Source organism: Alosa pseudoharengus, unplaced genomic scaffold, assembly GCF_046254945.1.
Source record: "Alosa pseudoharengus isolate Yale_2024_CS ecotype anadromous, Long Island Sound unplaced genomic scaffold, YU_APseudo_1.1 YU_APseudo_1.1_scf_16, whole genome shotgun sequence".
NCBI classification, from domain to species: domain Eukaryota; kingdom Metazoa; phylum Chordata; class Actinopteri; order Clupeiformes; family Clupeidae; genus Alosa; species Alosa pseudoharengus.
Window position 1 is genome coordinate 5,501,985 of NW_027468630.1, and position 22,558 is coordinate 5,524,542.

At 44.3% G+C, this 22,558-nt stretch overlaps 1 protein-coding gene across 12 annotated transcripts in view; it reads left to right on the forward strand.

Moving 5' to 3' along the window:
* The window catches only part of myo9aa (myosin IXAa), a 102,613-nt gene extending 83,993 nt beyond the window's left edge, over window positions 1-18,620 (forward strand). For 7 of the 12 annotated variants that reach the window (XM_076286831.1, XM_076286824.1, XM_076286832.1 and 4 more), the window contains 23 exons: window positions 717-839; window positions 1,232-1,381; window positions 2,033-2,355; window positions 2,729-4,315; window positions 4,420-4,513; window positions 4,793-5,005; window positions 5,999-6,099; window positions 6,262-6,389; window positions 6,579-6,799; window positions 6,984-7,100; window positions 7,310-7,498; window positions 8,112-8,159; window positions 8,356-8,467; window positions 8,911-8,972; window positions 9,107-9,299; window positions 9,415-9,543; window positions 9,743-9,848; window positions 10,568-10,699; window positions 10,802-10,925; window positions 11,532-11,585; window positions 13,372-13,580; window positions 14,181-14,323; window positions 15,069-18,620. In XM_076286831.1, coding sequence (XP_076142946.1) covers window positions 717-839; window positions 1,232-1,381; window positions 2,033-2,355; window positions 2,729-4,315; window positions 4,420-4,513; window positions 4,793-5,005; window positions 5,999-6,099; window positions 6,262-6,389; window positions 6,579-6,799; window positions 6,984-7,100; window positions 7,310-7,498; window positions 8,112-8,159; window positions 8,356-8,467; window positions 8,911-8,972; window positions 9,107-9,299; window positions 9,415-9,543; window positions 9,743-9,848; window positions 10,568-10,699; window positions 10,802-10,925; window positions 11,532-11,585; window positions 13,372-13,580; window positions 14,181-14,323; window positions 15,069-15,547 — 5,037 coding nt within the window. In that variant the 3' untranslated portion in view covers window positions 15,548-18,620. The remainder of the gene's footprint in view (window positions 1-716; window positions 840-1,231; window positions 1,382-2,032; window positions 2,356-2,728; window positions 4,316-4,419; window positions 4,514-4,792; window positions 5,006-5,998; window positions 6,100-6,261; window positions 6,390-6,578; window positions 6,800-6,983; window positions 7,101-7,309; window positions 7,499-8,111; window positions 8,160-8,355; window positions 8,468-8,910; window positions 8,973-9,106; window positions 9,300-9,414; window positions 9,544-9,742; window positions 9,849-10,567; window positions 10,700-10,801; window positions 10,926-11,531; window positions 11,586-13,371; window positions 13,581-14,180; window positions 14,324-15,068) is intronic. The other 5 variants (XM_076286828.1, XM_076286836.1, XM_076286827.1 and 2 more) reach the window with 4 other exon arrangements.
* Window positions 18,621-22,558: the final 3,938 nt, after the last annotated feature.

Here is a 22,558-nt window from a genome sequence, read left to right on the forward strand (position 1 = left end):
ATGGTTTGACTTTATGCTAATTTGCCTCTCCTTCAGCAGAGATGAAACCAGCGGCGAGTGATTCAGAGGGTGCACTGTGGCGGCAGATGTTAACTTTTTCCCCTCTGTTGCAGGGTGTGGAGGGGTTGATGCAATTTCCTCTGCTCCCCCGTATCCTTGGTATCCAAGGCGCTGACTGAATCATTGTTTCCTGATGACGGGGCGATGCATGCTTTGTGATCGACCCGTTGTTACCAAACAACTTCTCTTTTTCTTCATTTACCGAGCAGATGAAAGCTCGTCTCTGTTAAGCACCCCAAATTCCCCATCCATCTAAACATATTAAGATGGGGGGAGTTGTCCGTGACAGTGATGCAGGGACAGTTTACTCACCTGGGAGAATCCCTGGGCTCTTGGCGTCCGAAAAGAAAGACCCTCTCTATTGTCTGGAGAGCTTGTGGACTGTTATAATTATATAAACATAGTCTCTGTTTCCCATGCCACCCCCATGTCTCTGTAATTGCCTGGTAGGGAGGGTGCTGCATGTTTCTCCAGTGAGGTGAGGCCCTCTTTTGGCCTCACTACCCACAATGCAACACTGCATGGCTGGACTTCTGCTGATGAAACCCGGGGAAATTCTCACTTTTCATGATCTCATTGATTACGGAAAGATTGAAAGATTACCAAGTATGTCTCATAGCTGTTGTTTTTCCTCTCTGTGTGTGTTTGTGCGGTAGGACTTCGCTCGCCATTTCCATGTGCTGTTACCGGAGGGATCCCACACCACCCAAGAAAGCATCAAAAACGTCCTGTGCCAAGCAGACTTCGCCCCTGATACCTTTCAAGTGGGACACTCAATGGTATGGAACAAAAACTCTCAGAAGGGTCAAATATATTTCTCCCAAAGGGTAGTGCCCTTGTGATACATTCAATATTTAGTATGTTGATACTCTGCTGGTAGTCATATGTAGAAGGAAGTATGTTCATGCTGTAAGGTACACAACACAATTGTACTCTTGTGCCCTTGGTACACTCCCTCTTAAACGCACACACACGCACACACACACACACACACACAGATAGAGTGATCTATTATGTAGCCCTTTAGTCTGACATACAGTGCCCCCTCTGACTACACTTTAATTAGAACCCCGTACCTTACATTCTCTGTGAATTGGTCAAGATATGACAGTCTCCATAAGCTGTGTGTGTGTGTGTGTGTGTGTGTGTGTGTGTGTGTGACGTATGGTAGGTGTTCTTGCGGGAGGCTGAAAGGCAGCGGCTGCAGGACATGCTCCATCAGGAGGTGTTACAGCGGATCGTGGCCCTTCAGCGCCGTCTCCGAGCCACACTGGAGAGAAGGCACTACCTCAAGATGAGACAGGCGGCTTCCCTCCTCCAGGTAAGCCCACAGCCATAACATTGTATTGTCTTCAAGTTCAGAGTTTTCTGGTGAAAAATGCTGGAATGAAAAGCTATTTAATGTATCTGTTTCATGTGGAGTTTCTGCTCCCAAGGCTTGTTTGGATGGCATTAAGTCGTTGGTCACTAGCATTATCATGAGCAGGATTGGTTATATGCAGATATTTCAGATCATTCAGGCATCAGTATCCTTCACAGTGATATAATGTGACATTTGGTCTTGGTTTGATTCACAAATGTACTTTCCTACTTCCCATGGAATGTGACTGAATAATATTCACATATTATGTGTGGGAATGCAGTAAAACTTTGAGGGTTTTCAATTCCTGAAAATGGATCGCATGGTCTAATAAAGATAATAATTATACTGGGGGAAAATTAGGTTGGAAGGTTTTTCCCTTGAGTTAATCATATTTTGCTAAATTAATTCATAAATTGAATTACTTTTCATTTAACTAAGACCAGGTTGATGCTGGTATTTCTCCTTCCAATAGATTTAGATTTACACCAGATGAGTTGGGTTTGCATTTCTTGTTTATTACACAAGGCAAACGGTGTTGGATAAGAGAGCTTCACTTTGTAGCTATTTCTTTATTGTTTATATTAACCATGGCAATCATAATCATTCCAGCAATGGTGGCGGGAATGCCTGTCGAGGCAGGCTGAGGAGGAAGATGAGGACGAGGAGGATGACCCAGCTGTCCAGCAGGAGGCAGCGGTTTGCCTGCAGGCAGCTTGGAGAGGCTACAGGGAGCGTAGGAGGCTCCTCCTCTGGGGACGAGCGTCCTTGACCATCCAGAGGAGCTGGCGGCAGTGCCGTCACAGGAGAGCGGGAGCAGCCTGCGTCATCCAGGCCGCCTGGCGCGGCCACAGGGAGCGGGAGAGCTACCGCAGACTGCAGCGCTCCGTGCTGCTCATTCAAGCTGCCAGCAGGGGGTTTTTGGCAAGGCAGAGGTAAGCTAACTCCCTTCTGTCTACAGGTCCGCTTTTGTGAGCCGTCATTGTGAGGCAACACTGGGCTGCTTATTGGACTCTGAAATGGCTCAGCCATTGGTGGGTTGCCAAACTGAAAACAAAAAATGTGATTTGTTCAATAGAATCATTGCATAAACAATTCTAAGTAGGTGCTGTGTGCTCAGATAAGCAGGAAATATTTCTTCAGGGCGCCACTTTGAGTTTGGACAACAGCTTTGTTACATTACACCACAAGTTTGTGGTTTTTTTAATGGCAAACAATCTAATTTACTGCTTTTTTCCAGCTCTGTTTGGGGTAATCATGGCATTTTTACCTCTGTACTTCATTTGTATTTCATGTCTTCACTCACAGATTCAGAGACTTGAAAGAACAGAAGTTAAAAGAGGCTGAGCTGCTGAATGGACAGAAGGGCCCCACACCAGAGGAGTTGAGGATCATGGGCCTGGACCTTAGCACTTGGGAGGACCGTTCCTGCGAGGAGAGGGAGAGAAGCCTTCAGAGACTCAACAGTGGCGCTGAGATCTCATTGGATCCCTCGGAAGAAGCACAGGAAGTAAGCGTGTCAGAGCTGACCAGAAGCGAAGACGCTGCGCCGAGGAGCCCGCTGCATAGCGTCGCCGTCAGAGACAGGGCAAAGACCCTCGACCAGGACTCCAACCAGAAGACAAGAGCCAAACGAGAAAGCCGCAGGATGAGAGAGCTGGAGCAGGCCAAATTCAGCCTGGAGCTGCTCAAAGTCCGCTCCACTGGTGGGGCATCTCCATCCGAGGAGCGACGCTGGTCTACAGAGCTGACCATGGTCGAGACGGGCGGTCTCCACTCCCCTCAGGGTACACCCGACAGTCAGAGTTCGAAGGGCAGCTTTGAGATACTCAACATGGAGGAGTGCCTCAAAGAGAGGCCAACTTCAAGAACAGACGCTCTCATTGAAGAAGCTCCTACATCTCCGTCCTTAGGACCTCCAGAGCAACCTGAGGTCTATCCCATGAGCCCTCAGTCCGCCAACCCTCCAGAGACACCAGTGCCTGATGTCCCCTCCAGCAGTCCAGCGAAAGCAGAACCTGCCAGCCCACCTGCAGTCATCCCCAAGGTGGAGAACTACCTCCCAACGTTCTACGTCCCCTCTGCAGACAGCAGCAATTCCGCCGTCCCCAAACCACAGACTCCGGGGAAGACCCTGAAGGAAAGAAGAGAGTCGTCCCGCAGGCCTGTGGTGGTATTGATCAGCATGCAGAAGGAGACCGTCCTAGAAGAACCGATGCCTCCCGAAGTCAAGGACAGCTCCATGCAGACCAGCGAGCCCCCGAGTCCGCTGCAGGTGGACGGCAATGAGAACCTGCAGCCGGTGTCTGTTCTGGAGAAGCTGGAGAAGCTGAACGAGGAGAAGGAGGAACGGCAGAAGCAGCAGCAACAGCAGCAGGAGAAGGAGATGATGCAGCAGATCCGACAGCAGAAGGAGGCTCTGGAGAGGCAGCGCAAGCAGATTGCACAGATCGAGCGGGAGAGGTTCGAGAAGCAACGGGACGAGGCCCAACAGAAGATCGAGCAGAGCAGGCAGGTGGTTCAAGTCCCGGAATGGGACAGGAAGGAGTTCCTCGAGGGGAAACCAGTGAGGCCCGCCTCCCTGAATGTTGGTCAAGTCCGAGCTCCAAAGGCCGAGCCAGAAGTTGTAACCCTCCCAGAGCCCACCGCACAGTTGCCCCCTGCATCTCAAAACCAGGGTAAAAGCGTGGCCCCATTCTCCACTGTAAGAGAACGACCAAGGGATCGAAGGACTATGCCAGAAGGATGGGCGCCTAAGCTTACGCTGGAATCACGAGATGGCACTAGAGGAAGGGCGCAGAAGAAGGCTGCTACGCAGAGTGTTAACATTAACATGACTGAGAGGTCATCTGGAAACATGTTCTTCTCCCCCAAGGATAGGGTCTCCTTCTCCAAGTGAGTGTCTATTTCTAGCGTTTATCTCTCACGTCTGATTTGTGATTTACCTCACATTTTCCAAATGCTACCTCTCAATCCTAACCCTTAAAACTGTTTTGAAGGTTTGACAAAGATTCTGTCAGCCAGGAGAGGTCTGCAGCAAGTCTAAAGGAAACATCATCTGGTTTCAGAGCCAAAGAAATGAAAGGACGAGAGGTGAGTCAGCACAATAAAAAAGGAAAAGGAAAAACCACACACGTGCCGCTCATTACACTGATCTCTCCTGTGGTGGACATTGTCCTGATGTTGGGTTTCACTCATCATCCCAAAACCCAACTGGGGTTTTCAAGTGGTTATGTTACTGTTTCTGTTTTACCTTGGCGTCTTTCTTTTTTTATCTTAATCTCAACAAGACTACAGGGTTAAAATGAAAAATTTCCTTCGGTAGTTGTCTGGGATGCACTTACACCCTTCTATTATCGTCCCTTGGTCAAGCAGGTTGGTATACCCGTCCATAGAAAGAAAGCCCGCATGGCGCGGACACGTTCTGATTTCCTCACCCGGGGACCCACCCCACAGGGGGAGGGTCATTCGGATGAAGACGAGTGCGATGACCCCCCTCTCTCCCCCGGCCTGCCCCTGTCCGGCGAGCAGGAGGCTGAGGAGGGGGCCGCAGCGGCGGACACGAGTCACAGTGACTCAGAAATGGTAATCGAACAGCCGAGGGGCGACACAACGCTTGCGCCTCCAGGCCCTCTCGGGATGGCGCTGAGCTCACTGTCTATGTGCCTCTTCTCCGCTAACCTCTTCAGCCACCGCCTGACTAGAATCGCTGTGCTGACTAACCCCTCCCCAGTGTAGTGCTTTGACACGTTACCATCTTTTCAAAGCAACTGGGGGAAACCACGACCAAGTGTCGACCACATCAGCTTGGTCTGCGATGGCACCACAATTTGTATCGCCACTGTTGTTCACGTTGAGATGGTTGGTGTCATTGCAGAAGACATCCACTGACTAAACAGATGAGGATGCCATTTTGTCTGAATTACAAACTTTAACCCACACCCTGTTCTTCACTCTTTTATCACTCTAATAGTGATAACATAGTTTGCGTAGGGATTGCTGAGCAAGAGCAATCCAGTCGTCCGTCACTTAACCCTGGCAGAAAAACTTCTCTCTCTATATTTCCAATCTGGTTAACTTTCATTTGCATGTTACTTGTCTTCTTCTCCAATAATTCAAGCTCCTCACAGACTGATTGTCAAGGGTGTTAAAGCACCCTCTGGATTAGATCAACCCATCCAACTTCATCAGATCAATCCATTCATTCTCTTCTTTCAATGTTTTGATTTTCTTTCTGTGATTTCAAGATCTTTCATAATCTAATCTACAAGAATTGAATAGAATATGTACAATTCTTACTCTCTAATGTTGTTAACATAGCTATATAATTTATAGCTATCTCTGTAATTTATTGTATGTATCATCACATGTGTAAAAATGTATGTTGCTGCTTCAAATGTGTTCAGAGTTGGATCACTTTGATAAAGTGCCATTGGAGGTTCTTTCTTGTTTTACAGTGCCATCTAGTGGCAGAACTAAACCTTCACAGCTTGAGCTGGTTCTTATCTGTACTATAATATAACTGGTGTATATGGCGTTCACTGTTTTAAAATAACTCACTGCTTCTGTATGATTCAGCCTTCCATCGGCTCTGAAGACCAAAAACGGTTGCATAAAGTCTTGTCAGCTGGAGAGTTGGGCAAAGCGGATTCTCTGAGGAAAAACTCTGGAGATGGAAGGTATGACCAGGGTATTTCATCGATCACAGTAATGTGCAATTACACTTTCTATCAGATATTTGCCATACTTCGACTAGGAAAGAGAGCATGTTGTGTGCCACAAAGCAGGTTAATTGTGTTATCTGTATTTGAGCAACTTTATCTCTTGTCTGTCATGACCAGGGTACGAGGGAAGATGCGTTTCTGGGGTAAGGGGAAGCAAGGCGACAAAAAGACCTCCAGAGACCGGCTGGTGTGTGGGGCTGATACACTTGAAGGGGACTATGCTGATACTGGCCTTCTACTGGGAGGTAAGGCACTACAATGCTGAATTCCTGTAAAAGTATAGTTCCAAAATATAGTATGAGCTAGTATTTGGGACGGAAATCTTATGTCCACAAATCAAGGGTTTTAGAAAAACTTGTTGGCTTTTGTGGTGCCCCTACATCAGCATTGATTTGACCCTGATGCTGAAAATCCTCATCTTTTGTCATCTTGAGCAGGTGGAGACTTCCTTTCTCCGCCACGCAGTCCTGATATGACCCTGGAGCGGGGCCGAGACTGTAAGGAGAACAAGGAGCCATCGCCCAAGGTGAAGCGGAGACGCAGTGTGAAGATCAGCAGTGTTGCCCTGGAGTCAGCTCAGTGGCAGAACGACTCTCTGCAGATCCTTACCTGTGCCTCTGACTACAAGACCATGAATGAGTTTCTTATGAAGAAGGTACCAAGTGGGACTCAAATGAGCAATAATACTCAGTCCAACTAATAGGACTTTAGTGTTTTTCGGCGTTGGGGTAGATTATCTGCTATTACTTTCTCCATTTGATCATCTGACAATAGTGCAAAATGGCTACTCCTGACTTTTTAAAGCAAGCAACTGACTGAATTAATATTTGTATTTCTAGATTAATGACCTTGACACTGAAGACAGTAAGAAGGACACTTTGGTGGATGTTGTGTTCAAAAAGGCACTGAAGGAATTCCGTCTGAATATCTTCAACTCCTACTCTACTGCCTTAGCCGTAAGTTGATGTGACATTTTCAAGTTGTCAGTTTTTGGATTGGAAAATACTGGGTTTATTACATTTTTTGGCCAATAAGCAATGCTGGTATATTAAGATTCAAATGTCTTCACATGGATGCAATTAAAAATATTGTTAAGTGTAGTTTTACAAATTGTTGTGAAGTAGATGACTTATAACCTCATAACTCATGTGGTTGTATGTCACAGATGGATGATGGGAAGAGTATCCGCTACAAGGACCTGTACGCACTCTTTGAGCAGATCCTGGAGAAGACCATGCGCCAGGAGCAGAGGGACTGGAGTGAGTCTCCTGTGAAGGTGTGGGTGAACACTTTCAAAGTCTTCTTGGATGAGTTCATGACGGAATACAAGCCACTGGAGAGCACCTTAACCAAGGTACCAGCCTCTTCCTCCACAATGGTTTCATTGCTTTTGGGCGCTTCATGGTTTTTACAATTGTCTGCTTTGACTGTCGCCGATCAATTATCAGTTTTTCAAGTTCTGTCGTTAAGTTATTTCTAATATAGAGAGCCTTGTCTACTCTGTAAAATACTTTTTTGGAGATCTTACAGCTATTCAGCTCATTAGCACTACTGCTGGTCTGGAGTATATCGCAAAAACAATGTAACTTGTGTGTATGGTTTAAAATGGAAATCACACACTTAAAATGATGCATGTTTGGAATTAAAATGAAAGAAATTAGGCTGTCACAGAAAAGGAGCACAAGTGGTACATCTTTACTCATAAGTTTTATGTTCAGTAGTGGACCTACTGTTAGGTTGCTAAGACTACATTGGTTTAGAGATATTATTCTATTCTCCCTAGCTGATTTCAAGATGACAGTAAAATATCAGAGAGAAGAATAAAAGGGAGAGGTTAATGCAAAATGTAACATGTTTAATACTGCCGTAATGGCTGAATGATTTGTTATTCTGGACATTTGGTTAAAATGAGCTCATTCTATAATTCAGTTGATCATCCATTAACCTTGACTCTCTGTCTCTTCAAGGCACCAAAGCCTGACCGCAAAAAGAGAAGGAAAAAGGACGCTGATATAGTGAGTTTCAAGCTGAACAAAGAAAGCACTTTCATTTTGTCCCTTTACACACACACACACACACACACACACACAGTCATTCTCACACAAATCTACACACACAACCCTTATGCAACAGTACAGAGTTCACAAACAAAAGCCTAGACTTATTCTTTCCAAGCCGCAGTACTAATCCCATGTCTCCCCTGCCCTCTAGGTGGAAGAGCACAATGGGCACATTTTTAAGTCCACCCAGTATAGCATCCCCACCTACTGCGAGTACTGTTCCTCCCTCATCTGGATGATGGACCGGGCCTGTGTCTGCAAACGTGAGTGTGTCTTTGTGCTCTCAGCCGCTCCTGCTCTGTCCTGCTCTGTCCTGCTCTGTCCTGCTCTGTCCTGCTCCTGCCGTTGGAGGCCCAGCCCCCAATTTTACAGTTTAATCAGATTGTTTACTTGAACTGAACTCATGGGTTTTCCTAAGAGCATTCAAGCCCTGTTTAGAACAAAAAACACACACACACGCGCACACACACACACAGCCTAGCATGAACTAGGCAGGATGTTTCTACTCATCTGCCTTTGGAACAGAGCACTTGCCCTTCTCTTTGGCTTGGAGTTTTTTTTAGCTCGTGCTCCCGTGCGTGTGTGTGTGTGTGTGTGTGTGTGTTTTCTTTCTTTCTTTTTCTGTGTGTCCTGTTCCTGATGTGAAGCTCATGTTTGAGGTTAGGTTGTACAATGAGGCTCACTGAGATGTCTGTGTCCTGTGTAGTGTGCCGGTATGCCTGTCACAGGAAGTGTTGTGCCAAGACGACAACCAAATGCAGCAAGAAGGTAAGATCTCCTTCTCTTCACCATGTAGACTCAAAAGAAACTATAGTATAGTATATTCATGTTTTTTAGTGAATGCATATGAAGTTCAACTTTTTTGGCTTTACATAATGGATTCTCAATCCTCTTCAACTCAGTTCGACCCAGAGTTGTCTTCGAGGCAGTTTGGTGTTGAGGTGTCTCGGTTGACCAATGACGAGCGAACTGTGCCCCTTGTGGTGGAGAAGCTCATCAACTACATAGAGATGCACGGCCTCTACACGGAGGGCATTTACAGGAAGTCGGGCTCAACCAATAAGATCAAGGAGCTGAAACTGGGACTGGACACGGGTATGTTAAAGTCAAGCAATAGAGCTGTAACGTAATGACTTGCTAGCTAGACGAAGTAAACATTTGAGCAGCCATGCTGTTTGATCCGGACTTATTGGTGTCTGGCTATCCTCAGATGTGAGCAGCACAAACCTGGACGACTACAACATCCATGTCATAGCCAGCGTGTTCAAGCAGTGGCTGCGGGACCTGCCCAATCCGCTCATGACCTTTGAGCTGTACGAGGAGTTCCTCCGAGCCATGGGTAAGCTAGGAGAACGGCCTGAGAAGGCACAAATCTTTTGTGCAAATGAAATATGTACAATCAGTAACATAATGTACAATCAACAGTTACAGCTATTTACTAGGGGTCCCTATTTCCTATTTTAGTTTTAACTTCAGCTAGCATTATCAGTATTGTTTATTGGCTTATCTAACACTCATTTTGGATGATTTGCTTTTAGGTTTGCAGGATAAGAAAGAAACGATCAGGGGTGTGTACGGTGTGATCGATCAGTTGAGCAGGACTCACCTCAACACACTGGAACGCCTCATCTTCCACCTGGTCAGGTGAGAGACGTAGACTTAATCTGACGTACAAAAATATGAGCATTTCTCTTTCGCACTCACTCACTCACTCACTCACTCACCTTTCTATACTTGGGTTAAGCTCTCACATGTTTTCCACTCCGGATTTTGTTGTAGCACACAACAAACATTTGTCAGGCTGCAGGAGCCCTTTGTCTCTGATATAAAAAAAAGAAACACGTACACAATGAAAATCCACCAAAAGGTCTAATAAGTCCACTCTATTTCTAGAGTTGGACTCTGTAGTGCCTCGTGTCCTGGCTCTTGAATACGTCAGGAGGGCTTTGTGAGCTCACAAAACAGCTTCTGTGTCACGCCACTCAATAACAAGAACTTGATTTTATGATTGGCACATTCCCTGTGCCAGCGTTGCCAAGGAGGTTTCTGTACGCCTTTATGGCGACCGATAACCTGCCCTGAAAATGGCATTGTTTAGCCTACAGCAGTGCAGATGTGTAGATAGCAGAGTTCGCAGAGTTTGTGTTTGAGTAGACAGTCTATGTGGATGTCTTTCCTCTTAGACCACAATAGCACAAAGCTTTAATCTAAGAGTTCTCTGCGTCTGTGTCTGAGCTTTAGTTTGCATCCAGCATTCGCATTCCCCATTTCCCATCACTTGTAGCTATAAACAACCCCTTTTATAGTCCTTCCAGTTTTATTTGATTTGTTGGTTTTAATGGCATTGATTTGTTTGTGTCTAGGATCGCGCTGCAGGAGGACACCAACCGCATGTCTGCCAACGCCCTTGCCATCGTCTTCGCCCCCTGCATCCTGCGCTGCCCCGACACCATCGACCCACTGCAGAGTGTGCAGGACATCAGCAAAACCACGGCGTATGTATCAAATGAATCAGCTCCCCCTTCATTATGACCACTCTTATGGAGACGTGTATTATATATTTCCTTTGAGCATTAAGAGAGTATATTTTTTTGTAGGTGTGTGGAGCTAATCATTGGGGAACAGATGAATAAGTACAGGGCTCGACTGAAGGACATCAACAGCCTGGAGTTTGCGGAGAACAAAGCCAAAAATAGGCTAACCCTCATCAGGAGATCGATGGTAAGAGCCTGGGCTGACTAGTGCAGATGAAGTATGAGCTTTCTCATGCCCCTTCATACAGTACTCCTGCTTTGAACACATGCCCGCACACTCACACAGTGAACATATTACGTAACCACACAGGCTACTTGTTTGACTAATACGATACAAAAGGAAATGTCTATTGCACAGTATCTGTTTGCTGCTCTGATGTTTTATAAATTTTCATTTCAAGTCACCATTGCGTTGCACACTGATAAAGATAAGTATGTTAACCTTGTGCAGTTAAATGGAAACGTATAATACTGATGAATTCAAGTCTTAATCAATTATTGTGAGGTCATTTCAACAGAATCAGAGGGCCAATGTTGCATCCTCTGTGAGATTTCAGGGGTTGATATTGTTTTTTTTTTCCTAACCTCTCACCTCTCAACAACTGACTCTGACATTAACCTCTCTCACTATCCAATATACTCTGGGACTCCCAATCCCCCCTCCAACCCATTGAATCTCCTCTCTTTCAATACCTGCAACGGCCTTTTTTAACTAACCCATTCTTTTTTCACCCTCCTCCTCAACCCCCCATTTTTTCGCTCCTGACTCCAATCCTTTTCCTCCCTAATCCAGAAACCCGTAGTAATCGCTGTTAGATTTATCAGCATTGCCCGCAGTGCCACCCCGGTATGTATTTTACTCCTGGATGTAGTGTGTAGTTGCCAGCCACTCTCTCACTCCCATTCTGCTAAAGCAGCACCACTCACGCTACTCCCCCCTCCTTCTCCTCCTCCTCCTCCTCCTCCTCCTCCTTCTCCTTCTCCTCCTCCCACCACGATACAGGAATTAATTCTAGTCCTGGGCTAATGTGGAGAGTGCCTGCACCTGATGAATGACTGATTAGTCCAGGACTACCTGCTAATCCCTGTTGGTCAAAGCAGCCCTTGTCTCTGCCCCTGTGTGCTCTGTCTCGTACCATCTCAGCACACCATTTAAAACTGTGTGTGTGTGTTTGTCATATCTCTGTCTTGTCTGTCTGTCATAGTCAGTCTGTTACGTCATCCGGATTGTTATTGTACAGACCATTGACAACAGATCATAATGCTAGCCTGCACTAGTTTAGAGTGTGTTTAGAGTGTGTTTCAGTGCACCAGGGATTAAAGAAGTATTTGAAAGATGATGTTATTCTACAGTCGCAGATGTTTTACTGGCAGGATTGTAAATCTGAATGAAGGCAATAAGGTAGTCCTTGCGCCCTATTTGCCAGGGTGCGCAAAGACTAGCGCAAGGCGCTCCGGCTGCCGCTACAACCTTTTGATCTGGCTAATTGAGCATTTCGAACATCCGGCAGTGAGGTACAGTGTGGGGTGTTATCACACTGAAATGGGAGTTGTATGGAAATTTAGAAAGTTGGGAAAATAACATTATTTTCATGCATTGTGTGTGGAGTCTACTGCTGGTAATGGCATTAAGCAAGCAGATAGGAATGCATCGAATAGAGTGACATTAGTGCATATTTTACATTATACATTAATGCATATTTTACATTATACATTATAGTATATTTTACATTATACATTAGTGCATATTTTACATTATACATTAGTGTATATTTTGCATTATACATTATTGCATATTTTACATTATACATTAGTGAATATGTATATTTTACATTATACATGCATATTTTTTCTCCCCCTTTTTTTCTTCAGTGGTCACTAGTTTCTTGTCATTGTAAATAGGCAACTCTAATTGTGGCGATTGTAAAAGGACTGTATTGTTTTTTCAATGTGTGGGCAGTCTGAACACCCACTGGTATTAAATTAATTATTTTCATCAAGTATTATGTATGCATCAGTTTATAATTTTGAATCTTTTGTCATGTACCTGTTCATTTCTGTTGGCTTCTTGTGTGGGAAATCCTGCTTCTGCCAATTGCCAGCATAACTTTAAACATTTCAAAATGTAGTATTTTGCTAATGTCTCTATCCTTTCTGGGTTGTCCATGCTAAAGATTAAGAAACAAGAGCTTTAATTGCGGTGCTTAGCACAATCCAAATCTCTCTCTTTATCATTGTGCTTTTGAAAACGCAGCTGTTTTATGCCTCACGCACACATATATAAATGGCAATAGCAAATGTTCTTAATTCTGTCCTCTGCCTTTGCAATTGAGACCACAGCTGCCTTTGCGCCCTGCGCCTTGCGCAATTGAAATAGGGACCTTCAGGAATGTTTGCTTTTCTGTCAATTTTGCCCTTGGGTTTTTGGAAGTACAGTATGTTTTTGTTTGCTAGTTTACATTTGCAGTATATGAATATATAGACATAATACGACCTAAGAATTCTACACAGAATTCTTTTTCCTTTAAGGATAGATCTCTTTGACATTATTTTCAGAAGCAGCAGGTGATGGTCTGTTAATGCTGGAGCTCATCATGTCCCACTGCAGCTCTGACTCTGCTGATGTGTTGCAGGGTAAAGGCCGCGTGCGGCGGATCAGCTACCACACGCCTTCGCCGCCGGTGAGCCCGCGCCTGGCCCCGAGCTCGGAGCCCGTGGAGGAGAACTGGCCAGAGGAGCCGCCGGCGCCACGAGAGCCCGAGCTGTCCGAGCAGCAGCAAGTGGCCATGCAGCAGGAGGAGCGGGTCCTCACCGAGCAGATCGAGAACTTACAGAAAGAAAAGTGAGTGCTCGTCTGTCACGGTGATCTTCATATGACTCTGTGTGCTGTTTAGTAACTGTTATATGTTACGTTTGTCATTATATTGTTTATGTTATTACATAAAGATGTTTAATACATTGACAAAAACTTTGCTGTTGAGAAATATGATCAAAGTGAAAAAAAATGGCATCTTAAAGGTGCTCCAAGTGATGCTGGGTACTTCTGTTGACTTTCAAACAAAACGGAGAGCTAGCTCGCTACTTCCTCCCCCTCCCTCCCGTGCAATTGAAACTCTCCTAAATGCGCATCTCGTCTGTGATTTGCTGGAACAGTTTGTTATGTTTTTATGGGCTAGGTTTGCCCAGGTTGTTTTTGTTGCCATTTTTGGAGCCTGGGCTGTCCACAGAGATCGCGTTTTTTACAGTGTATTCAGGACACAGACAGCTAGCGGTTGGTTAGGTGATGTTTGCAGTAAGTGACATAAAATGTTTCAGCCTAAAAAATGTGTGGCATCGCTTAGAGTACCTTTAATACAATAGATGCCAATTTAAAGCAACGGCCCATTATTAAGGCTCGCACTGGAAGATTGTAAATTACCTCACCACTTCTGCCATGTTACAGAGAGGAGCTGACGTATGAAATGCTGGCCCTGGAGCCAAGAGCGTCGGATGACGAGACGCTGGAGTCTGAGGCGTCGATCGGAACCGCAGACAGCTCTGAGAACCTGAACGTGGACTCGGAGGGAGCCACGTCGGACTTCTCTGGTGAGTCACTAAACAGGGTGCGATGTGGTGCCTAAATGAGCGACATACTGTACGTGTTAGGTGTCTAATTTGTTATTGTATGTGTGGCTGTGGCTATAGCTGTGGTCTCAGGATTAGATTAGTTTGATCAGCAGTTTAGCAGTGACTCAGTTAGAATCAGGGCTGAGCAACACATTTCCAATGCCCTAGTGAGGCCGAGGTTAGGGGTATCTTCCGATACTTCAAAATTGTGTAATTATTTTAAACTCGTACATGCTGTGGGTGTTCCCAGATTCAGCATCACTGAGGATTTGAACAACACCCACCAATGTAACAATTGTCAATGATGAGACAGACATATAGCCATCATCTGTGTAGACAGTTCCAGTGTTTCCCACAGAATTAAATTCTATTTATGGTGGTAGGTGACGGGGGGGGGGGTGTTTTGAACAAATTTGCACAACGTGGTTATGATGCTACCCGGATTTAATCACGATTCGTCTTCTATGCAAACAATAATCCTTGCAGGATTTTTAATGTTTTCTTTAAACGTGCATGCAGGTTAGTTGAGAGACAGACACAAGGAGAGGTTGCGCAAAGGCGCACAAAGCTCTACAAAGTAGTACAACATAGAAAATCACTGTGTGGTGGTCAGTGTTGTTGATATTGAGGTGGGCCGCCACAAATGAGTCAATGTATGGGAAACACTGAGTTCCATTGACATTGCATGTGATGGACACTGTGCTTTGTCTCCATCCCCTTGCAGAGAGAGGCCCAGCTCTGGCAGCTGCAGCCAGGCCCAGGAAGGTGGAGGCCAAGAGCCGACGCATGCTGAGGCGACAGCCCGACTCCCTGGACTCGGTGGACTCGGCCTCCACCGCCTCCTCCTCGGTCTCGTCCAGCTACCTGCACCCGCCGTCCTCCGCCTCGTCCTCCCGCACGCGCCGCTTCCGCTTCCGCTCCAAGTCGCCCTCCTCGGCGACCCTCGGCCGCTCCAACAACGGCAACGAGAGCGGCGGCAGCATGGAGTTGGCCGAGCAGGACCCGCACGAGGAGCGCGCTCAGTTCATCAGCCGCGGCACTTTCAACCCGGAGAAGGGCAGGCAGAAGCTGCACGGCGCCAGAGCCCTTCAGCACTCTGCTGCAGAGGCCAGTGGCCACCACAAGAGGGAGCCAGATTTGCAGTCGCAGCAGCAGCAGCAGCAGCACCTAGTACTGTACGGCAGCAACGAGTTCATGGTGTGAAGAGACCATCGCGGGCCAGTCATCTTCTTCTTCACACACACGCGCGGAAAAAACACGGGAGGAGAACACTCCCTGGCTCCAGCTCATCCCTTTATCTATCCTCCACACACACACACACCCCGACACACACACACACACACCCCGACACACACACACACACACACCCCGACACACACCGACACACACACACCGACTTCCTCCCCATGCCACTTGCACTCAGCCACCCCTGCTGGGGGACAGGATAGCAGATGAGCTCTCCTCTGCCTTTCCAAGTGCCAATCCTAGCTGAGAGATGTGGAGAGGCAGACGCACGTGGAAGAGGAAGTTGAGTAGAAGAGGAAGAGGAGGAGGAAGAAGAAGAGGGCAGCAGCTGGGTCACCAGGACTGCCAGGCTGGACGGGAGGACGTGTGCCTCCACCCACCCCCACCTCGCTTGCCTTCAGAGCCGGGGTGGAGTTTTGGGATTAGGGAGGTGGGGCAGCAGGGAGAGGGGTGTGGACAGAGCAAAGGGAATGGTGACTACTGTGGTAGGCGTGATTCCGACTCCGATGGTGGACGTTCCACTGGATGCGAGGAGGGACTGAACGCCTTGACGACGGACCATGGAGACAAAGCCATTGAGCAGCGCAGACTCCACAAACTTCAGCAACTACACCCCCCCCCCCCCCAACCTCCCCCAGCTTGGCTGCTTAACGTTTACAGTTTGTACAGACACAACCAGTAATAAGCGGCGTGCTCTGACAAGACAGAAAATCTGTTTCGCCCCCCTCCCCACACATGCCTATTAAATACATTTTAATAATGTGGAATATAAATATATATATATAAATCTATATAAATATATTATGTGATATACATATATATATTAAACCGTGTATAAAGTCGGAACACCAGCAGTTGCTGGGTTGTTGAGTTTAAGTATTTATCATTATGCTTGTCCTGCGTATGGTCAAAGAGAGATTTTTGGATTTAGCTGACTCAGTTAGAGTGAGCAAGTAAGCGTGCACACACATGCCTGTGTGTGTGAGTGTGTGTGCGTGCGTTTGCAGGTGTGTTTGGAAAAAAAAAGAAACCACTTGATGTGTTTGAAGTGTGTGCTGCTTCTTTTCCTCCTTTGAGGAACGTGCCGTCATCAAAGGGACCAAGCTAGCTGGTGTTGGAAAGCTAGAGGATCCCAGCTATGTGAAGACTTTCAGATGTACATAACAGAATACTGTACAAAAAAAATCACCTCTTTGTAACAGCTGTTCAAAAGCTGGTATGTATGAAGTTGAGATGATGATGCCATTTTCAGTTTACTTTTAGTAACATTTTTTATCAAACTTGTTGGCAATGTCTGTTCTATTCTGAAAAAGCAACTAAAACACATTATTATTGTTATTGTTATTATTATTTTGTGAGTATCCATGCATGAAAAAAGTTGACTCGTGCTCCTTCATTGAAGAGGTATTCTGCAACCACATCCCTTTGTCACAGCAACTGCTTAAGCCCGCCTGTTTAAATAAGGTATCAGACGACCCACAGGACTGTTGTACACAATGCCAAATTAGCCATGAAGCAGTTGCGCAGCCTATGGGGCTGTGTATGAAGTTGCCAGTGAGTGTGTGTGAGAGAGAGAGTGCTAATGTGAGTGTGTGTGCGTGTGTGTGATGGGCACTTGTATGCACGTGCTCTCTCTCTCTCTCTCTCTCTCTCTCTCTTTTCCTCTTTCTCTTTCTGTCTACTGATGCAGGAGCTAATGCTTGAACATGTTTCTTTGCGTTTACACAAACGGTGTGTTTGGGTGTTTGCAGGGCAGACTCTCTCTCTCTCTGGAGTGGACCCTGCCCTCCCCTTACACACTTGTCGTGACTGTGCAAGGTCAGACTCTCTACTGACGTCAGGTGGGAGAAGAGGCCGGGAGTTTCACTGTAATCACTCGCCCGCCCAGAAAAAATTCCTCGCCAGCCCCCTAACCCCCCCCCCCACAAGATCCACGGAAGCAGACTGCTGTTGTGCCAGGTGCTTTGCCTCCTGTGTGAACGAGCGAGTGAGTGTATAGGTGGCTGGGATGAGGAGAGCCACAGGTGAATGCAGCTCTTCTCATGAAGGACATCCATGCCAGCCTGGTCAGGATGCCTCATGGAGATTTTGTAGCAGTACTCTTTCCCTGGCAAACCATGTTTGTCAGGACTGTGACGAGGCCATAGAAAGAAACTCTTTTGTACTGTCAGTATGTGTTTGAGGAGTTCACACTGACCTGGAAGTGATAGAATATGGAGTCACGGTGGTCAGTTTCAATGTCTGGAAGGGTGTTACAGTAGGCCTCCCATGACCGTTTCAATCAAGCATTTGGGTTTTTTTTTTTTTTACATTAAAAGCAGTCATCAGTATCTCAAGAAGTCATTCGTCGAATGTTGAGTACCAGACACCCTTTTGGACTGTTCTGATACGGAAAACAAAATGGTGGATCCTCACAGTGCACCAACACCGTGTTGTCATTGGGTGGTCAGTTGAGTTGTCATCGGTTAACCGGTCAATGTGAGCCAAGCCATGGCTAAAGCGTGTCTGTTTCTGTTCTGTTAAGGAGTCTGTCCTGTTCTGTCCTGCTAGCCTGTCCACTCTTTGCAAGCACTAAGTAATTACCTAAAATGATGGTGTAATACACAGCTTACATTTCAACTGAATCTGATAGTACTTAGCTTCGTCCCCAAATGGTTAGCATTGGCAGTTTTGGTATCCTGCTGAAGTGATTGCACTGATCACTTGGACATCACACTCCTGTATCCTGTGTGTTCTACAGTATACCTATGTCAAACGTACTTGTTGCTAAAGGATATATTATGCCATGTACCATAATAAATGTGAAATAATCATGTTCAGTGTTGAAAACTGGCCACTTCGCCTGCAAGTTTTAACAAGGTGCACAATCAGACTTCATCTTTGTATTCTGTCCCACGGAGTTGTATGTGCATTTTGTGAGCTATTTCTTACACAGACAGAATGACGAAAAAGCAAAAAGGTGATGTCAAGGTTGTAAAAATTAATTTGAACAAATCATATTCAGCTTATTAAAGACAAGGCTGGAACCAAACTGGAGTGGGTCTTCTTTTTTTTGAGTTTTCATCAACCAGCATCCTCAAGCGATCTGGCATTCCCAGTTATGTAGATATGTAGTAGTTTTATTATGTCATCTTATGTCATGAAATTTGTCAAAAAACGAAGGTCATCTGGTACATGTTGTTATTCCGATCCAGAACCATGCATCTTTTTATACAATAGAAATATAATAATTATTTATATTATAAGGCACAGTTTATTTCTGTCATATGTTGGGTCACATCTTTGCTACCCTTTGAGCCTTAATAGTGATGGTTTAATCTGATTAGTAATTCTCTATCCAATGTCAGTTTTTGCCAGAGATAGATTGATTGTTGCCACTCACTTTGCTTGTGGGATTAAGAGGCTCTGAAAAAAGGATGTGGCAACCCAGGTCTGCTTTAAATGTCATACAGCATTCATTAACCTGGACTTGAGACCACAGCTGAAAATAGTGACTATAATAGAAAAGAACACATTGAGATTGTTATGTCTTTTACAGTCTTTGTCTAAATAGGAACACATGCAGATCTATTAAGGCTTCCACAAAGATGACAAATTAAATTCAGTGCTAGTTATGTCAGTATGTCATCGGTGTACTACTTTTTATATCCAAGCACAAATGTTGAACATTTTTAGAAAATTCTGAGAAATCGCATGTCACACTCGGCACAGCAGATTCTCCCACAAACTCTTTAGGCTTACTCTGCAAAACAGTGTGAAAGACTCCAGCAGCAAATGCAGATGCTGCAGCCCTCCAGTCACTACAGTAGGTGTCTGGGAGGAAGGAAAGAGGGACAGGTGTGTGTCCTGTGCTTCGTAGATGTGGAACGGATGGAAATGTTTTACTTCACCATTTTTGTTGTAACTATTATGCTCTTTGCATGTGAGTAATACAATAGTAATTTCTTGAATTTCCCCTTGGGGATCAATAAAGTATCTATCTATCTATCTATCTATATATCTATCTATCTATCTATCATCTTAGTTTAATGATACATCTGAATCTTTTATCAATGGTCTTATTAATCCCCATTACAACATGAAACTGAGAATAATTGATAATAACAAATCAGTTTGTCCTGTAGAGTATAGGTTTTTGTTTGTAGTTACTTTGTTATCATGCTTAATACCCAAAATACAAAACAAATACACCTTATTAACACAGTATGGCCATTGGCTATTCTGATGCCTTGAGCATAATTAAATGGAGCCATTATAAAACTGTTTGGAAATTATTGTAAAGAAGAGAGGATGACTATTGTAAAGAAGAGAGGATGACCTGTATAAAGCTGAATAAGGCATGTTTAGCTTTAGAATGCAGTGAGAAATCATTATTATGTGGGTGTCACCAAAGTACATCAAAGCTCAAGGTCAGTGTGATTGTGAATATGAAGAATTATTTTTTTATTATTATTATATATTTATTTATTATTTTTATTTTTTACACATTTTTTTGAAGTAATTTTTGTGGAACTATAATTGGGCTATTGTTATTTGATTTATTTTATTAATGAATTGATATTACCTGAAATACACAATTACATAACATGACTGTTATGAAAATAGATGTATAGCCTTTTGGAAAAGAGCTCTTCATATTTAGCATGGGATTACTAACCTTTGATACTCTGAATCTTCTTCACCACAGGCCTGAAGCTCACACTATTATTGCTCATTACACACTGAAACTGTGCTTTAATTAATGATTGAGTCAGATCTGTTTAGACAGAGGACCTGTGTTGTTTATTTACCTTAAAAATAATTGGCACTCTGATAGCATGTTGTTACCTATCTTTGTCACTGAAGCTTGTCCTTGTTGAGATCAGGTATTCAACATTATATTTTGTGCCTATGCTTTTAGGTATTCCAAGACCTTACATGGAAGTGGTCCCTGCAGTCATCCGACAGTCTGACTCAGTTCATCTGACTTGTGTGGCATCTCTGTCCCCTGTGTCTAAGTGTGCTTTTTGTATAAAGCCAGTACATCAGTTAGACTGTGTCTCCAAATAGTACTCTGAATCATCCAAATTGGCACCCTCTGAAAATGATCTGTTAACATGGTCACATCAATTCAATTCAAATGATGTGTTACTATAATGCTGAAACACAATCAGAGTATTCTGGTACTCTTGTAGGTAAGATGCCCATAATTAAGATCATTTATAAAAATGTCTTTCATAATAATGACACATTAATTTGGAGGAACTGACGCAAAATGCAAGAAATCAGATCTGTTTATTATTCCACAGGACCTCCACAGCTTCAGGTGTCTCCTGAGATCATCAGTGAGACAGATACAATTCATTTGACCTGTCAGATACCTCAATCCCTTTTTATGTCTCAGTGCTTTCTCTCAGTGGGGGGAACGCCTCTCAGTGGTGTAATGCCATCATGGCAGCTACTGAGCACCAGTGTTGGGCAAATTACTTCAGAATCGTAATGTATTATATATTAATAACTCGAGGACCGTAGGGAGGACCACAGTTTCTACAGTTGGTCTCAAGGGGCCATGTCAGCCCGTCCAATAACCACTCATTTGACGTATAGCGCCACCTAGTTAAAAATGAAAAAGCAAAAATTAGGTGTTATAATCGCAGGTATCCCTGGCTGACATGGTCAAAACTGCACGAAATTGGAAGTGTAGGATCATTATGACACCCTTTGAATGCATGCCAAGTTTAGTTGAATTCCATTCATGGGCCGCCATACAATAAATTCATTTATATACATTTAGTGACTGTACACCATCTGGCCTGTATATTATGGAAGAATATTAGACTCAAAAGTTTTGTACGTGTGTATCACGTTTTGAAACTGTAGAAATTATTTGTAACTGTAAAAATGATCTGTACAAGTAATTGTCAATATCACAAATATGCCCTACACTTACAAATCTATTCTACGGGTACGGATCGGTTTTACAGCTACAAATCATCCTACATTTAAAAATATTTTACAATTACAAATATATTCTACAATTACACATCAATATTCTACGCACAAAAAGCTGCTCTACAGTTACAAATCTTTTCTACAGGTGTACAGACTTTTGCACCACCTTAGGGATGAGAAGTGTCTCATATGTATTGTGTGTGTGTGTAACAGGATTTGTAACTGTAAAAATGATTTGTGATTTAACAAAAAAATAACACGAACAATTTTAAGCATTACTCATATGTCGTTCACTTACAAATATATTCCACAGGTATTAAATATTCCACAGTTGCTGTCTTTCAATTACGAAACTATTCTGCCATTACAAATCTCTCTCGCACAAGTATTTTCTACAAGTACACAAATACTTTTGAGACTGTTCTGGCGCTTCCTGTTGAATAGCCAATGGCGATACTCAGGTTTGGCTAGCCAACCATGAATCTCAGTTCACTAACCAATCACAGAGCAGGAGCAGCGCCGTCGTTGTCTGTGGGTGTAACCAAAGCCCGTCTACGGAGAGCCTTGCCACTCCGTATTAAGTCCCATTGTACCGAATTTTGGTTGCAGTTCCACCATATTTCCACTGGGGGCGATCGCCATGAGTGCAGAATGAATGGGAGTCAATGGAGCTAGACGGCTAAATTTGTCTCTTTCACCTGATTGTCGTTGACAAATCTCAGATTTGATTGTAGTTTGTATAACTTCAACATGGGTTATAGGTCAAAAGTTGAATGAACGAGTATTTATGTCCTTGTGATTTCTTACAGTTTGGGTCGTTGTTGCCCATAACACGCTAGCATTGTGCTAATGAGTGACGTCATTGACACGTTTGAAAGGCTTTTTAGAACAATTAAGTGACTTTAAAAAATATAATACTCCACCAAGTGTATTTTCTTTGCCTCCCCTTTCGAATACAATATTCAAATTACTTGAAAAAAAATTATATCCCGAGAAAAGTGGATTTTGAGGGGTACAGATCCATAGACCTCCATGCAT